General features: G+C 33.6%; 3 protein-coding genes across 4 annotated transcripts; 1 reads left to right on the top strand and 2 right to left on the bottom strand.

Annotated features, from left to right (window-relative positions):
* The first annotated feature begins 1,330 nt into the window (after nucleotides 1-1,330).
* Nucleotides 1,331-6,752, top strand: LOC122591256 (ras-related protein RABE1c-like). Of its 2 annotated transcripts, none has more exons than XM_043763493.1 (9): nucleotides 1,331-1,515; nucleotides 1,606-1,749; nucleotides 3,985-4,057; nucleotides 4,147-4,247; nucleotides 4,768-4,833; nucleotides 4,970-5,067; nucleotides 5,522-5,584; nucleotides 5,695-5,787; nucleotides 6,284-6,752. In XM_043763493.1, exons 2-9 carry the CDS (start codon nucleotides 1,677-1,679, stop codon nucleotides 6,365-6,367), a joined length of 651 nt encoding a protein of 216 aa, XP_043619428.1. In that variant the 5' UTR covers nucleotides 1,331-1,515; nucleotides 1,606-1,676; the 3' UTR covers nucleotides 6,368-6,752. The 2 variants fall into 2 exon arrangements, with proteins under 2 accessions (XP_043619428.1, XP_043619429.1); XM_043763494.1 differs by having other exon boundaries at nucleotides 1,331-1,488.
* Nucleotides 6,753-7,878: 1,126 nt separating this feature from the next.
* Nucleotides 7,879-8,520, bottom strand: LOC122594081 (zinc finger protein ZAT11-like). Its single transcript, XM_043766557.1, has one exon. It carries the CDS (start codon nucleotides 8,347-8,349, stop codon nucleotides 7,897-7,899), a length of 453 nt encoding a protein of 150 aa, XP_043622492.1. The 5' UTR covers nucleotides 8,350-8,520; the 3' UTR covers nucleotides 7,879-7,896.
* A 4,022-nt stretch (nucleotides 8,521-12,542) lies between these two features.
* LOC122593259 (protein ALP1-like) lies at nucleotides 12,543-16,897 on the bottom strand. The gene is made up of 3 exons (XM_043765646.1): nucleotides 16,446-16,897; nucleotides 14,225-14,706; nucleotides 12,543-13,227 (listed from the first exon to the last, which is right to left on the bottom strand). Exons 1-3 carry the CDS (start codon nucleotides 16,555-16,557, stop codon nucleotides 12,664-12,666), a joined length of 1,158 nt encoding a protein of 385 aa, XP_043621581.1. The 5' UTR covers nucleotides 16,558-16,897; the 3' UTR covers nucleotides 12,543-12,663.
* Nucleotides 16,898-18,205: the final 1,308 nt, after the last annotated feature.

Raw genomic sequence — 18,205 nt, forward strand, 5'->3', positions numbered from 1 at the left:
AATGGGTCGGGTTTGGGGCGGGTAGTGTCAAACCCGAACCCGATAAGGAATTTGCGACCCGAACCCAACCCGATACTCATCGGGTACCTTATCGGGGACCCCGTCGGGGGTAAAATAATGCCACAAAACCCGAATCCTGAAACCCGACCCGATAAGAATAGTGATTTTTCAATAATAATGACCAAAATCATGTTTAATTTAAGAAACGATATTACATGCTTTTGATGTTTTAAGAAATGGATATGCAAGTGTGGAATGTGGATACAAATTAGTTGATATAAGTGTGAAACATTGTAATTACAAAGGTGAAATATAAATTCAAAACTAATCACTTATAAGTATATATATATAGTTATTGATATCGGGTCGGGTCGGGTTGGGGTGAACATGTCCCACTCCCTGCCCCGAACGGGTTCGGGTATCGGATATTCTCGTCGGGTGTCGGGTTTTTTTTTTTTTGCCATCCCTAGTTAAGGGGGGGGGGGGGGTAAATGGATGTGTGTGTCTTTTGGTAATGAGCGTCTTCAGGGATAAGGTATTTTGGGTAGGGAGACAAAATCGGGTATATGGTATTTTTAAAGGTATTTTTGTTATTTTAGGGATAAAATGTTTGGTGGTAGTATAAATTAAAAGGGTATAATAGACCATTTAAAGGTAAAGTGTTTAAATGAGGGAGCGATAGTTTGTTTATATAGGGAGTATATATAAGTGAAGGTTTTGATTTTTAACCATTTGTTTAAAAAAAATCACTATTTGCATTTTTGTATTTGACGTATATAAAAAAAATTATATTTTTCATATTAAAAACTCCTATTTAAATATTTATGACGAGCATGGTACCCGCGGAATGCGGCGGCGGTGGTGTAGAAGACGGTCTAGTGGTGTAGAAGACGGTCTAGTGGTGGCGGTGATGGTACCGTTGGTAGTGGTGGCGGTGTCAAGTGGTGTAGGTTGATGTAATTGTGATAGTGAAAAGTTTTAGAAGATAAGGGTTTAAAGTGTTAAGTATTAAAATAAGGGTTTATGGTGTAAATTAATTAATTAAGGACAAAGTTGGTAATTTATAAAACACTTTCCATAGTGGGTTTTTATTAAGGGGCAATTTGGTAAATTCCCATGTGACATTTGAGTAACTATTTCTAAAAATGGAAGGGATGATAATCTTTATATAGGAGTATAGATAGGTATATAACTATTTAATCCACCATAATTATAACTTTTAGGATTAATTTAGTGACACATTTTTTTTACTCGTAAAAACGAGATTGAAGAAGGTCGTTAATTTTTTTTAACATTAGGTTGGGCACACGGTTATCAATCATAGTGGCCAGCCTCTTTCATTTCCATTAAAAACAACAACCCACAGCTGTCTGTTAACATTCCCCAATCCTGTCCTCGTCAACACCGGAATCTTTCCATATCGGAATACACAACCACCAGAAAACGACGTCGTACCCTCATCAACCAATCATCATCATTACAGCGCGTGTATCGTACCTCTCTTTAAACTCTACCGTAATATTACATGTATATCTCGATCTTCAATCGCGGATCTCATATTTTCGTATCTAATCCATGACTTTGTTAATTTTGATTGTTATACAGATATAAAGTGTGTATATATATACACATACGCGCAGCATTTTTAGGGCTTTTTATTTGATTTTTATTTTCCGATGGCCGCTCCTCCAGCTAGAGCACGTGCAGATTATGATTACCTTATCAAGCTCCTTTTGATCGGCGACAGTGGTGAGTGATTTTTTTAATATGTATTTAATTGATAATATGTGTATATCTGTATGTATATTTAGATATTTGAATGTGATTTATGTACTGATCTAGGCTTATTTGCTTAATGTAAGATGACTCTCATAACTGATGTTAGAAATTAGTCTATTTTTATTGAATATTCGTGCGCCATAGCCGAATTAAGCTCATTGATGTTTAATAATATGTTAGAGAGGCGTAATGGAGCGGGAGGAAAGGGATGTAACGAGTGACGTTACATGATTGTTTGTGAAATTAGGATCGCACGAGAAAGTCATAAGTCACTCTTCTCTCTCTCTCGATGAGAGAATACCTAAATATCGATATGTAAGACTATATAGGGGAGTATTGGACGTTATAGATTAGTTAAAACGATAAAGGGAATCATATGGTTATCTTAGCTATGAGTCCACTCTACGTTATCATGACGTGCAATTACATCAAATTATACAAGATGATACTATGTTTTTTACTCTTTTTTTTCCAAGTGCATACTTAAACAAATGGTTTACCAGTATGTTGCATGCTGATACTGTCATTATCGTAAAGTGACATCATCTTTTACCAAATTCGATTCAACTTTTGCATACCATACGTAATCAATAACGGTTGAGATGTTAACATTTAGCCATTTGATCCATTAAGGTGTCATATGTCATTCATGTTTGTTGGTTTTACTAAAATGGGATGTAGAGGTAAGATGTAATTATGACTGTGATGATATAATGTGTGATTGAGACATCTTTTTTTATTTGAGGATGTAATTCAGAAAAAGACTGTCTAAGTACAATAACCACTTTGTTTGTATTTCGAAGGATGGAATAGACAAGTGCTAGAGTGGGTTAAACGTTAAAGGATCAAATGACTATGAAAAAGCAATAGCACCATCATGCATGATGGATTGACAACGAGAACCAATGTCTAACAATACAATAATAATTAATTTATTATGATGGTAGATTACACCGTTGGATACATATGATACCAGGCCTTTACAATGTTTTCAACTTAATGTAGAACTTGGCAACTTGTGTAGATTGGAAGGAAAGTATCTATTGTAATATTTTCTGGCTTAATAGTAGAACAATAATAGCTAATTAGCTATTCTGATTACTTTCTATATGATCTGTATTCTAAATGCTGTCAGAAGTTCATATTGGAACAGATAAACTAGACTTCTTTCTAAGTAGTGATAGTTAATTTTCAAAGTTTAGTTTCTTTAGATCTTCTTCAATGCTCATCTCACCCTATTAAATCAAGGTTCTGTTCATTCAAAATATCCTATTTATATTTACTTTACCAAACATAATTTATGAAGTATGTGGAACATCACCCTTAACACTTAATAGATCTATTCCATATAAGTGGTCTGGTCTACAAATCGAAAATGAAAGTGGTTCTAATCGAACTAATTTGCTGGCTGCAGTTTGTACTCGTATCACATTGTCTTTATAATTGTGGTTTTATGAATTCCTTTCCTGATATTGATATGATCTCACATCGGCCAAGTATGGGATTGGTTGGTGGTTTATAAGTCAAGGTGTCCCCTTCTTTTTTGAGCTAGCTTTTGGGAATGAGTTCTACACCTAGCTTATGGCATGATGCGAGCCTATTATGGGATGGTTTTGTATCAATTGGTATTAGAGCCAACCCTACCTTTCAAGGTTCCAATACTCGGAGTGGTGACCTATGGAGTGGTGGCTTGTACCCAAGGAGAAGGGTGCCAATCGTGACCAACATAAGCATGACCAATGAGGACGTTGCTCTTCAAAGGGTGGGGTATTGATATGATCCCACATCGGCTAAGTATGAGATTGGTTGGTGGTTTATAAGTCAAGGTGTATTTGAGCCAACTTTTGGGAATGAGTTCTACACCTAGCTTGTGGCATGATGCGAGCCTATTATGGGATGGGTTCGTACAAGATGTTGGTGGAAGTTGGAACTTTGGGATTCTGTGCATGCCTGTTATTCAAGAAATAAAACTTAAGATGTCTTTCATAGGAAACTATCTATTCAGATCGCTTACAACACATGCTAAGAAACTCTGAGAATGTTAACTGTTGTCAATGTTGCACTTTTTTAATCTTACCCTTCTGTTATGTTGCCCACATTTTCTGTTAGTTGTTGTATGAGCCTTTATGTGGCAATATTAATACGACGGGATTAGAATCCGTTATATTAAGTCATTATTTGCTGTCTTTTTTCATTTACTTGCAGGTGTGGGAAAGAGTTGCCTTCTCTTGCGTTTTTCTGATGGGTCTTTCACTACTAGTTTTATCACGACCATTGGGTGAGTTATATTCGTAACCATTGCATTTACAGTTGATCCATTTAAAAAAATAAATTCTTTTGACTTTAGAAAGTCTTTTTTTTACACAGTATTGATTTTAAGATAAGAACCGTTGAACTTGATGGTAAGCGGATCAAACTTCAAATATGGGACACAGCTGGTCAGGAACGATTCCGGACAATCACAACTGGTACAGCCTGGCTCTCTTTTAGTAGATAATATTATTTCAGTTGTTTATGTGACATTTAATTTCTCTGATATTCTTGAATATAGCTTTCATAGGTCAATCTCTAATTCTCTTGTTGGGTTTGAATACTATAGTTATAGCTGGGATAAGAGTTGGCTTTGATCACTTGATGTACCTGTGATGTTTAGCATGTTAAATATGATTAGTAAAATAAAGCATTACTTCATTAGTAATGTAAAAGTTTTGAAATACATCATGGGGGCATTTTCGACCTGTTACTGTCGTAGCTAACCCTTTTGATCTTTTACTCGTTTGATATGGTAGAGATAACCCATAACTCGAATCCGTTTATATACTAGTAAATGGGTGGAACTGCCTCTTCTACTATCCAAAGAAACCTGCCTTTCCCTAAAAAACTTAGCATTTATAACTCTGAAGTATCCAGAAGTCCAGATATTTTTCTCATGTTGTTCTTCAGATTATAATGATATCTAATTTACACCCTTAACCCTCCAAACTCCAGCTTACTACAGGGGAGCTATGGGTATTTTGTTGGTGTATGATGTTACAGACGAGTCGTCTTTCAACAGTAAGGTTTTCTATCCTCAATCATGATAGTCTAATTTAGCGTACTTCTTACCTTACAGTCATTCTAGTTGGTCAATTGACAGTCAGCTATTAGCATGAATTTCATTGCTCACCATCTTGGTTTTCCTTGTCACCAGACATAAAAAACTGGATTCGCAACATCGAACAACATGCTTCTGATAATGTTAACAAGATCCTGGTCGGGAATAAGGCTGATATGGATGAAAGCAAAAGGGTATTCTAGTTTCTGTTTTTGTGCTTTTTGTATACTTTTGAATAAGGTTTTATCGAAAGGTGGGAAGATGGGTGGGTTGGGATATGGGTCAAAACGGGTCTGGCAAGTCATTTTATGTTTGGTTGAAATGGGTCAGGACGGGTTGGTTGATCCTCAAACACTATTTTGTAAATTTTTGTAGTATGTGTTTTTCTAGATATGTATTTTATGATGTTAACTTTGATCGCCTATATAAGTAACAATAATCATCTACATCTTTTTATAGAATAATTTTGGGTGAAATTTAACCCATTTGATCCGTACGTCTTTTAGCTAAGTTTTTTGACTTGACCCATTTGAGGTTTTACACAACTCAAACTTACCATGTATCACAATTAAAGGAGTCGAAATTGCCAACTCAAGTTTTATGCTTAAGAAAACTAAATGAAATCTGACATCATCACATTTTTCATAGGCTGTACCGACTGCAAAGGGCCAAGCACTTGCTGATGAATATGGCATCAAGTTCTTTGAAACTGTAAGGAATTCAGCGTTCATACCCTACTATTTTAGTATTTTATGTGTTTGCAATTTTGCATTACCTGTATAATAATTCAAAGGGAATCTTGAAAAACCTTGTTAATGCAGAGTGCAAAAACAAACCTTAATGTGGAGGAAGTTTTCTTTTCAATAGCGAAGGATATCAAGCAAAGGCTTTCAGAAACTGACACTAAGGCCGAGGTATGTTTTCAAAGTTGCTTCAGAAATACTGGTCAATTTAGTTTTAGTGATAAACCTTCTAAGATTAAAGCTAGATGTGGTAACATGAGTGGTCCTGCTTCTGGTTGGTTGGGTAAACAATTAAAATGAGCTTTACAGGACAGGTCAGGTTACGTTGGCATGAACATGTTTTGTCTATAAAATGTTTATTTTACTACATACATAGTGTGTCAAAATATGATCACAAATATTTATTTTTAAATAGTGATTTAAAATGTTGAGTAACCAGAGTTATGAGGTCTTGTGCATTATTTTGGCCTTTTGGGTGTGACTATTGAGCCATTTGATTTGTTTTTCTTTTAAGCTTCTTGAATGGTTTTTCTTTTGACCTGTAAAAGATAAACTATAATTTGAGTTAATTTATTATAAATTATTTGGGTCGAAGTTGGCAAATTGCCACTGTTGATTGAAAAGCAGATACAGTTTTAATTGCTTTTGATTATTTCAATCATTGCAGCCATCAACGATTAAAATTAACCAACCAGATGCAACAGCTGGAAATGGTCAACTTACGCAGAAGTCAGCTTGCTGCGGTACTTAAACGTACACAGAATTCATCATGGTGCTGCTCTCTATGCGGCTGGTTGGTGATATATAGCCGGAGAAAACTAATTGTTACAAAAATATGTCGATGGCAGTGCTTGTAATATGCAGGCCTATCTGCCATTCCTTTTTAATTGTGTTAGTGTGTTAAAGGTAGTCTCTTTCATTTATAAAAATCACCTTTCTTGTATTTCTTGTTTCTCATTTTGTTTCACATCTTAGTAAACTTGGTGTAGACAAATATGCTTTGGTTTGATTTATGTAATTTTTTTTTTTGTCCAAGTGGTTTGACATATATCTTGTAGGGCTAACAATGGTGTCCTGGAAGTAACATGATTGTACTAAACTTATTATGGTCTTGTTTGTGTATTTTGATTTTGTAATGCCGTCTCTCTATTGTTCCTTAATTTGATCATATTCTTTTGAAGTTCTTATGCTATCTCCAATCAAAATCTGCAATTCTTTATATCAAAGTTCCCAGCTCCACTTAATTCTTTGTATATAAAGATGTAAATTGATTTGGGTTCATCTTTTTCAATAAAAAATGATGCTACCGTTATAAATTTTTCGAGTGCTAGTTGATGAATGATCCTTTGTTAGCCATGCTTTTAGATCTAAAGCTAAAATCTCGATTAAAGCTTTGTATCCGTTCTGCATTCATGTTTTTAAAACTAAGACGTTTTTACAAGATTGATTGATTTAGTATAAAACAAGTGTTAAGTATCCATCTAACTTTAACTTCATTGTAACAGGACATACTAGCATCATATTTGAGTATTTGTGTGTTCAGGGTCATCTCAGGACTTGCGTCTTAGAAATAAAATTTTCATTTCATTATTATTGTCGCATCTTGATTATTCAAATGTCATGCCTAACACCGAAATTCAAAGCATCATTTTTGGATTACAAGCCATCTAGACAAGTACAAAATATCCGTTGGGCAGAACTTGAATACGTGCTAATTTTCCAAGTAATTATACAATGACTTTTCTGAAAAACTAAAACCACATTTATGAATTTTTTTTGTTTTGTTTCTGTTTGGAGTAAAAATAGAGATCAGTATAACTACACTTATATTATACATATAAAAATTCTGAACAAAATTAAAGATATATTTTACTAGTTTCATGGTATTGTTTTTCAACTTCTTTGCAAAAAAGTTACATTGTTTTTATATTATTACATGTTTATAATTCTAGTGGTAATCATAATTAATATAAACGAGGAAAACGTGATGGCTATAAAAAATGAAACAAAATAGAAGCAGCAGCGTAACATATCAAAACACAAATGAGTTTTATGATTTACCACATACATTAATATTTTATATACAATATAAGTAGTTTGTAATCAGTTCAATAAAAGGTATACATGTTTTTTAAAATCAGGCACGTCTGTATACAATCTGTGTATTTACAGAATTTTCATTTTCAAATAATTAATAATGTAAAACTGAAATCCTAACTCCTAAACTCTATAACAGAAAATGAACTATAAATGACAAAAATATACTACAAAGACCAAATTTTATAAAGCAATTTCCACAGTTCCACTATTACAATTCCAATATTTAACCTCATTTTGAAAAGGTGTTAAATTCAAATCCAAACACAACCCTCTCGCGCCACCATTTCCCTCTTCTACCACCACAGACGCCGCGACACTCTTGTCCACGTGACTCTCCCGATGTCTCCTCATATGACCACCCAACGCTTGCCCGAGCTCAAACTCTAATCCACAAATAGAACATTCATGTGTCTTGGCCTTTGTAGGCGACTGATGATGATCATTTGTCGTTTTAGGCTTTTTGTGACTTGTACGATGGCCACCAAGTGCTTGAAACGACGAAAATGTTTTGTTACATGTCTTGCAATGAAAAGCCTTACCGCGATTAGTTTGGCCTACTTGATCAAGTAACATCATGCAGTTAGCCATAGCTAATTTCTCAATCTCGCCATCATTCTTCCAATTTCTCTTCATATCGATCACTATATTTTTTTTTAACCACAAATAACTCTCGAAAGAATAAAAGATCACAACCTTTTATTTGATGAGACAGTTGATACTATGACTACACATTGGTCATGTCACAAATTAATGTTACAAAAGTCGAAAAATTAACTATTTTTGTCAATTGTATGTATGAATGCGTTTTAGTGTGCTTAAATGGACATATATATACTATTGCACCAACACACACATACACACGGATCTTAGTATTCTCATGTTAAAACTTTAATGGGTTGGTTGGTTTGACTGCGTCATCAATGACGTACTTTCGACTTTTATTGCTCGCGGGTTGACTCTGTTTCTAGAAAAATTTTGAGATCCTATATTGACTTATTATAACTCAAAGACTGGGATATTACCAAGATGATAAATAAAACAGACCACCACATATACCACCAAATTGGAAAAAAGAAGAAACAAAGAAGATATTATACATATATATAATTTTTTGGACGATCATTTTGATTTTTGACCCTTTGCCATAGTTTGACGGCAAATTGACTTATCTGCGTAAATTAAATTGAAATTTGTTCGTAAAGATTAGAGATAATTGCTTATAATATTATTCTCAAATTACACAAAAATATTTACTATATTTATCTATGGGTTTTTTCATGTCCTTATAAGTTATAAATTGCGTATAAAAAATACAAACTATATATTGGTTTGATTGTACTTTCTAGTTAGTTCAAATGGTTAAGCACCTGCTTTACAAGCAAGAGGTATTGGGTTCAAGGCTTTAGGAAGTACATAAGAAGTCCTTCTATGAAGGTTTGGCTTGGGTATACCCAAGTTCAAGTCTGAGGGGGCAAGGGTTTACCCTATTAATCGTCGTGCATTCGGGCAGATTAGTAGGGGTCCCCCCCCAATCGGGTATTTGAAATAGGCATTTCTACTTCGAGGAAGTCATCTAGCGCATACCCGGTTAAGACAACATATATTAGACCTCCCGCTGTCAAATCGCGACTCAAAGTTCTCCATTCATCTTTCAAAAAAAAAATATATTGGTTTGATTTGCAATTGAGAAAATGTTTTTCCCAAACCATTCAATTTGTTTGACCAGATTTACTTTTTGTCACGTAATTAAATTTTTTACGTGGAATAACATATCTTGTTAATCTCATCATTAAAACTTTGCCTTTAATTCACCCCGATTTTGATATCCCCGGCCCAAACTCTAATCACATTGGGGGAATTAAAAATCGTGGGAAATAAAATAAGGATCTTAATTTTTATAACATACGGAGTAAAAGATTAATATGTTGCTCCATGTTACAATTTTTATAAACTCGGGTAAAATGAATTGTTTGGTTTATAAAAGAAGTCTCTCAATTGCCAATCAAACTAGTAATTTATATCCTTAAAACGATAAAAGAAAAAGAAAAAGAAGGTATACTAATTTAGAATGAAAAGACCCAAACTCCCAAAGCATAATACAGTAGTAGCAGTAATTTTTTGTACCATTAGCCCAATACTTATGCACGTTTTAATTTGTCCATAACCGACTATATCAAACTACTTTTATAGTCTAAATTGGTTATTAAAAGATGCATGGTTTCTTGCTCCTACAATTCATTGTGAGAAGCAAGAGATACTGCTGGGTCTGGGTATGAAACAAGTAACGTGTGAGAAATTAAAGAAAATGACGATGATATTAAAATGGTTTGGTATGATGAAAAAGGTAAAGTAAGTGTAGTAGGAAGGAGATAACCTATTATTCCTGTGTAACTACGTAAGTAAATAGTCGTTAACCTTTGAGAAATGTTACTATAAGACTGTTTTTCTAGATGGGGTTCATGTCATGCCATTTGAAGTTCTAGATGCATGGGATGGTTCATGTCATGCAATTTAAAGCACACAATACTACTACAAAACAAAAAAAGTTAAGTTGAACGACACAACCCAAAAAATATATTCATTTAGCAAGATTGACATTTATTTGGTGGTATACATATATTAATGACATTTTACATTTTACAACATACAGTAGTTTTAAACGGTAAGATCGAGCAACAACATAATCTTCGTAACTGACGCATCATTAAGCTAAGAAAACAATGTTAAAATGATATATTTATTTATTTGTGAAGAGAGTAAAAGTTGAGAGAGAAATACACTATTAAAAGATTGAGATTAATGGTGGTTTGCGTCCGTGATAGTTCTGTAATAGATGTCGTTATTTAGAATGGTGTTTGTGTTTGCGTTTACAGAATAAATTATGCGTTTAAAAATTGCGTTTTGAAAAAACATGTCTCTACCTGCTTTTTCAAAACTGAGTTTTCTCTCTAATTAAACTTGGATAATCACTTATTTTGCCAAACACATTTTTCGATTATTTGCGTTATATAAATGCAATAATCAGATAATTAACTCAAAACTCAATCACAAACACCTACAAAGTTGATTTTTTCTATTAGAAGTTTAGAAATTATAATTTTCTTTTCTTCTTTTTTTTTTTTTTACACGTTTACTGTTATGTTGACATCTTGATTTATGATAATACATATTAAACTTATGTGAGTTGAATTTGTTTTGACTAATTAAATATATATTAAATTTTGTTTTATTAGACATTAAATACAACACTAAAATAGTAAAGTCCATACACTTAAAAAAAAATTTTAAAATATAAAAATACTATTCTTTTATTTTTAGGGTGAATTTCGTTGTAAACTACGTGTAGTGATTCGACGTGGGGGGTTTAACATACGTTGTTTTAACCGAATCCGCGCAAGAGAGTTTTCTCGAAGTGGAAATGCTTATTTCAAATATCCGATGGGGAAAATCTCCTACTAATCCGCCTGAAGGCACAACGATTATTAGAGGTAAATCTTGCCTCCTCAGACTTGAACCTGAGTATACCCAAGCCAAACACTCATAAAAGGATTTCTTATGTTCTTTTCAAGACTTGAACACAACATCTCGAATGGGAGATGATCTTTCAACCATTAAGCAAATGCTCTGAAAGTATAAAAATAATACTACTCAAACACTATTTAAAATATAGAAATTTAATTGATTACTTATCTGCATCATCATTATCGGATGCTATAATTGTATTCTTAGTCAACATTTATATAGTTTTTTTACCTAATCATTTATTGTATACACAATTATTACTATTAAGACCAGATTGTAATCTTATGTTTCAAATGTAATTGATATCTTGCTGTGGACTTGACTTGAATACTATATTAAAATTAAAATTAGAATATTTTAGAAGACAAGAAAAAGAATGAAATTAGATTAATACAGGTACATTTCATTTTGAGTTATCTATACTATATTATAAAAAAAATAATCATTTTTGTTAGAAATTACATGGTGAGAATTGTCTAAAATGTCCTTAATGATTAAATTACACTATGAGTTCTTTATCTTTTAAAATGTATCCAGTAACCGTTTCATCATCAATTATTTAAACCACTCGACGTCGTATCTACCAGACTAGCTACCACCAACAGTCGTCTTCACCATCACACCGTCGCCACCATAACCACCGCCTCACTGCGCCGGTAAAGTAAATTTAATATAAAGGACTCGGTTATAAACCTTCTATATCATCTAGAAAAGAAGATATCCTACAACAACAAAAAAAGGAAAAAAGAAAGAAAACGAAAAAAGGATAGCAATAGATGTTATGTAATGATACTTATAATTATGATTATATAAATTTTAAAATTATAAGCCATGGCTATTCTATAATATTTGATTAATAATTCGAATAGACTAGAAGTACATTTCTTTCTTCTAGAAAAGTAAGTAATTAATAACATAATCAAGGCATGGCTTATACATGCTCAATTTGTAACTTTTGAGCTTGAGATTTTTATTTATTTTTAATCCACATGTAAAGTATGTAGCATTGTTTTTTAGCGAATTAAACATAACCAGACTAAATAAGTAAACATAAAGATTGGTGATCATTATTCAACAACGCACAATTTTTTTTGTCTTATGTATGTATTTACCATTTTGATGATAGAATAAGAATTTGATTCGAAGTTCATCTTCAATTATGTTTAAGATTACGTTTTACAGTTACGAGTATTATGCGGTTTTAAATAGTTAAGAGTTTAGATAAGCAACTTTCAGACTGATCATATGAATAAAATCATCGAATATTTAGTTTCATTCCAAACTCTCAAAAACCTTGGTAAGAATGCAAAATGGATAAAATGCAATATGCTTCCTGATAATATGTAAATACAAGAACTAGTATCTGGAGCTTCAAGCTTTTTGCTATGTAATATAAACATTCTTGAACCAAATGTCTGAAAAAGATCAAGCATGCAGTCTTCCCGACAAGTAAAGAGCCAACTTATCTCTCGAAACTGACGCACTCTTATCCGCCATGTCACAAGTCTCAGGGCGATATGCCGAGTCATGTTTAACAGTCAAAGTCAACTCATCTAACACATCATCTTCCATGTCAATTATGATATTATGAAGGATACAACAAGCCAGTATAACTCTAGGTAACTTGGTCTTGTCAGGTCGCCACATCACTCCATGAATCATCCTCCATACGTCTTTCAAACGGGCCAATGCCCTCTGGGCCACCAACCGTGTTGCATAATGACGTTTGTTGAATTCGGTTTTTGTTTCGGGTAGCTCTCTACCTTGGAATGGAGTTATCAGCCACGGCAGAAGAGGAAAACCCGAGTCTCCAACTATGTATTCTTGAAGTTCTGTTCCTTCTGAAAGCTTCAGTTTCTTCCCATTTAGTCTCTCCCCCTTTTCTGATAGCTCGAAAAAAGTCGATTTTTGAAGCACTGCTGCATCATCCATTTTCCCGGGCCATCCTGTAACTATGTCACGGAATCTCATGTCGGGATCAACGATTACCTGCACCCATACATGCATAAAACAGAAAACTTAACAATTACTAAAAGTGAAATTACTCATCTACACATGGGCATTTAGTACATTTGTTAATAGGTATATGCCTAATTGACTTTTCAGGTGCCATGAAGAGTATAACAACAACATATTATTGTTTCTTAAAGTACAAAAATACATGTACCATTGTCATCGTTATAAAAAACTGTATACGAGCAACAAATGATGGAGGTTTGATAAAATAGATTGCATCATACAAATTGTGAAACCTTTGGTTTTGGAATTCACCCCTAAAATAGAATGTAGCTAAGGTTACTAAAATACGCATTCTCATCGCTACAAAGATTTGTTTCCACTGATTTGGGCCAATATGATTTTCCTGAAGAGCCAGAGTCTTTATACTAACTGTTGTGGCTTTCAAGCCCTACAAAGCCAAGAGTATTTGTACTTTTAACATTGTTTTTTGGTTACAAATTATCATTCTTGAAGATATTAAAAATACTACCAAAGTAGGCAGTATGTGTCCAACATAGTTCCTTCTTGAAAATAGTAAGTTCATCATACTTTTTTTAAGAGGAAAGATGGACTGTTTGTAGCACAAAGTCAATTACTATTATACAAAATCAGCAAATCCTACATGGTAGAACGAAAAAGAACACATATTGGAGAACAGGTTAAAAGGGTTTTGGGTCCAAATGGAGAATAGCTGGCACGGGTCAGGTTGGGTCATACCGAAACATTTGTTATCCGATTTTTAGATATTATCATGTATAACTAGTGTTTCAATTTTGGTTAATCAAGTTATATCATTACTGATCTTACTTTGAATTAAATGATGTATGAGGTTCTATGCATTCAAAAACACATTGGACAATGCTTGACCCCTTTGAATCGTAAACATTTTAGGCAACTTATTTTGTTTACCCTATTGATCACATACTGAATTGACCCATTTATAAGTAAAGGCGCTGAAACTGGATCCAATAAATTAAATTCTACATACCTGCAAGATCATACTGTGATTGTCATTGCTGTCCAGCCAAACATCTAGCGATCGATCTGTTGCTGACAACAGCATCATAATGTGAGTGGTGTCAATCGCGCCACAACAATTTGGAAGGCCTCTGATATTCTCAAACTTGGATTTTATGTGTGCAATTTCCTCTTCTGTTGACGGCCATTGCAAGTGGTGGATCCCACGTTCTTCTATTGCCTCCACAAACCGCCAGGTGACCTGAGAAACGGTAGAGTGATTTGTACCAAAAAAGTTGGCTACACCTATTAATGAGTCACCAGAGCTCAATCGTCTTAAAGCCAAAGCTACTTGATCATTTAAAGACATTGATTTCCCATTCAAGAAAACGAAGTTTGCTGATTTAGCCATCATAGGCTCGCTTACGATAGAGCATATGTAGTTAAATGTTTTTCTTGATACTTTGAATACAGACTCAAATTCCTCTAGACCTCTCGATGGAGATACCGAACCTGCAGAGAGGTGGACAAACATTGACATAATTCTTTCAATACTTCTTCATATATTTTGGATATAGTGTAAGTCGAATTTCTCATGTTACTATGTTAGTCATCTATTAGCCAATCTAGATGCCTCATTACAAGGATACACTTTCATGATACACCCGCACCTTGTATCACTACTCCCTTCATCTCGAAAAGATGTCAGTACTTTATGTACCCCCTCTGTCAGTCTGTCCCAGTTAATCCGTACATTTCAATGTTTGACTCGACAGATGCTTTGCTCGTGGGTCACGTAAACCATATTTGAATACTGAAGTTTACTACAATCCAATTATTTACTCCCTCTGCTCTCATTTCTTAGTCCCTTCACAATTTTTTGTTTTGTTTTTTGACCTAGTGTTGATCATTTAGCTAATCTAGGAGCATTTAGATAGTATTTTTCCATAGGTACTCCTAAATTGTCTATTTTCTTCTTCTTTTACCTATAAAGAGCATTCTAACATTGTATGACCTTCTAGGGTTAGAATGTGATACAAGTTTACAATACATACATGGAGGTTTTAGTATATCAAACTCTAAAATGGCGTGTCAAACCTTACTGGACTGGAATCTTGTATCTTTAGCTGTTCCTAATGATTTTTTAGCTTACAATTTATGGTGGTTGTACAGTAAATATTGGGGTATCTACATACAAGACATAACTGGAGTACAGTTCTTCAAATAATGTAAATTACTGGCCTAATCAATAATCCATAAAATGGCAAATAAGAGGCTTAAAGGAGTAGCATTCAAAAGCAGATGGAGTAAGTTTATCCACTATTATTGGTGATAAACGTTGTCTAATCAAAATATTGAACAGGTGATATTTGATCGATTAGCACCAGTAGCTTAACTGGTTGTGCCACGTATAAGATGCTAAGATCCATCAATGACTAAATAATACCCCTGTCCCAAGAAAAATGCTTTGCAGAAGTCAAATAGACTGCCTTTTAACTTAAGATTTCATACCAAATATCTAATGCGGAAAGTAAAACATATCGCAACTATATGAACTATGTAATAAGCACGGAAAACTAGCAAAACGTGGTGTTGAAAGATGAAAGACTTCATACGAATGTATGAATACTAAGTCTCACATTTTGACTTTCAAAAGGAAAATGTCCGACTCTTCACTGAAAAAAGTATATATTAACATTGTCATAAACTTCTCCAGCAAGACCTAGGCATTCCAATGGCCCAGTATCTTAAGATTTTGCTATTTTTGCCATCAACATATAAAAACTTCTTGAGGTCGCTGCGCTTGAAAGTTATCACTAATGTAAATCTAGACACCATTGAGGGCTATCAATCATTTACATTACCTTTAATTGATTCCATCTAGTCTTTAAACATCACATTTAAGCTAAAACTTAACAAATAAAATTTCCCCAACAATATATGAACACAAATTCTGTTACAAATTATATATTTTAGGTCAAAACTGATGTAGACTATGAACCTACAAGAGCTACATACATAACATCAACTTAGAGATCTTTTCTTACAACAATCAATATACATTTGCAGTCCAAAAATCAATCAATATATACAACATAACAGAACACACATACCAAAAAAAAAAAAAAAACACATACCAAATTCACTCAATAGCACACAAATTTGGAAATTTCAACAAACAAAAAGCTGAAATCTGCTTATAATATCATGAATATATAAATATACACACACACACACACATATATGTATACCTGCGATTTTCTTAGAGAAATCCTTCCACCAATCAAGAGAAGCATCTTCAGGAACCAAACCATTTTCAACATCTATTTTCCTTTTCTTTTTGCTTCCTCTTATAGGGCCCATCAACAAGAAATGTTACCGCAATCTCGAAACAACAAAAAGCAAAGACTTTTAGCTATAATTAGCGAAAAAGACAAACAACCATTTCTCCAAAACACTAAAAAGAGTTGATCAAGATTTGTAAACGAGTAATGGCAACAACGAATCATGCAAAAAAAAAATACAGTGAGTTATGAAAAAAACTTGTGTGTGTTGTTTTGGGGGTGATTAAAGCATGCAAAAAGAAAAAAAAAGGAAAGGAAAGAGAAGGGTTTGGATGTATATAGTTGGCAAATTGATGGATAAAAGTTTGAGATGATTGGAAAATCGAAATATATATGACATAATACAAACATTGGGGTGGGGGGTGGAATGGGTTTGGTGTTGCTTTAAGACAATGAGAGGAATAACGAGTTTCTAGTTGTAAATACCATCCACGGCCATTGGGGTGTTAGGCCAGTGCTAGGGGTTTTTCCACAAAGTGGTTTTTTTTTTTGGGTCTCAGGTTCGAATCATGTTACATGTAAATGTGGTGAGGGGCCTTAGCAATGCTATACTCATCTAACACATGAGAAGCAATCCCTTTAGGGCATTGCAAAAAAAAATACCATCCTACGGTTCTACCCCTCGCAATAGATATTTGGAATTACTTTTCTTAGATCGAAGTCTTTTAGCTATTGTTATTACATGTAACTTAATAGTAGTAAATTGTTATATATTGATTTGATAAAGTTTAATTATGTAATACAGTAATAGTTTATGTAGACTTGAAGACTGTCGGGATTTTTCTTCTTTCGTCGAGTCTTGAGTTTGTGGTTTTCTTTGAGTTTGGGTTCAAATGGATGGATATGTCAAGTCAAGGTCAATGTACGTACCAACAAGGATGTGCGTCTCTTATATTTCAATCTTACTCGGTACCCAAAACAAACGCGTCTGCTACCTACTTTACTCGATCTTTGTCGAATCAGAACCATATTGAAACTCTTTTATACAACTAAGTGGGAATTGTTTAATTCTATATGAATTCTAATATGCTTAAAAATTTGCTTAGTATCACTCCATAAAAAAATAAGAGAAATGTTGAACGTAGCCCTCGGGGCTATAGTTAATTTGGTTAGACATGCATGATATTGTTGTACTCTGATATTTATGTATATTTTCATGAAGTGGTTATGTGAAATGTACATCACTTTTAAACATGTCATGACAAATTAAACTGGTTATGTTTATCATTTCTCAAAAAATAAATGTGACTAATTATACATACGATAATCTTGGATTTTAACAGTTACTTATCTTGGAAAGAATATTAAGAACGCATTTTGTTGTTGCTTTTACAAATAGAATAAAAATCATAATTCCAAATTTCCAATATCCTTTTCGAAAAAAATTGTGTTTACAATTCAGGGCCGTCATTCGAGTAATAATGGACTCATACATATAAGCCCAAAGTGAATATTACAAATACGAAGCCCAATTTGTTACAAAAATGCAGCTCAATTTAATTTTAAGGACATCTCAATTCTTCAAAATGGATCTTTGTGGCTTTTTATGTAAGATTTGTAGCTGTATTTATCTACGGGGAAGGGAATATGAGGCTGTTAGATACCTAAGTTGGGTGAAAAATCTCTCGCATACCTTTTTTTAACCATAAAAATCACGGAGGACCAAA

Source organism: Erigeron canadensis, chromosome 3, assembly GCF_010389155.1.
Source record: "Erigeron canadensis isolate Cc75 chromosome 3, C_canadensis_v1, whole genome shotgun sequence".
Lineage (NCBI taxonomy): Eukaryota > Viridiplantae > Streptophyta > Magnoliopsida > Asterales > Asteraceae > Erigeron > Erigeron canadensis.

What these genes read in the sequence shown, in the direction of transcription:
- LOC122593259 (XM_043765646.1), bottom strand. Translation starts at nt 16,557, where the DNA reads ATGGGCCCTATAAGAGGAAGCAAAAAGAAAAGGAAAATAGATGTTGAA. An exon ending in TTTCTCTAAGAAAATCGCAG is followed by an intron (nt 14,707 to 16,445) that starts GTATACATATAT and finishes ACCTCTCTGCAG; the next exon opens with GTTCGGTATCTCCATCGAGA. An exon ending in ATCACAGTATGATCTTGCAG is followed by an intron (nt 13,228 to 14,224) that starts GTATGTAGAATT and finishes GTATGGGTGCAG; the next exon opens with GTAATCGTTGATCCCGACAT.
- LOC122591256 (XM_043763493.1), top strand. Translation starts at nt 1,677, where the DNA reads ATGGCCGCTCCTCCAGCTAGAGCACGTGCAGATTATGATTACCTTATC. An exon ending in ATATGGATGAAAGCAAAAGG is followed by an intron (nt 5,068 to 5,521) that starts GTATTCTAGTTT and finishes CATTTTTCATAG; the next exon opens with GCTGTACCGACTGCAAAGGG. An exon ending in GCATCAAGTTCTTTGAAACT is followed by an intron (nt 5,585 to 5,694) that starts GTAAGGAATTCA and finishes TTGTTAATGCAG; the next exon opens with AGTGCAAAAACAAACCTTAA.
- LOC122594081 (XM_043766557.1), bottom strand. Translation starts at nt 8,349, where the DNA reads ATGAAGAGAAATTGGAAGAATGATGGCGAGATTGAGAAATTAGCTATG.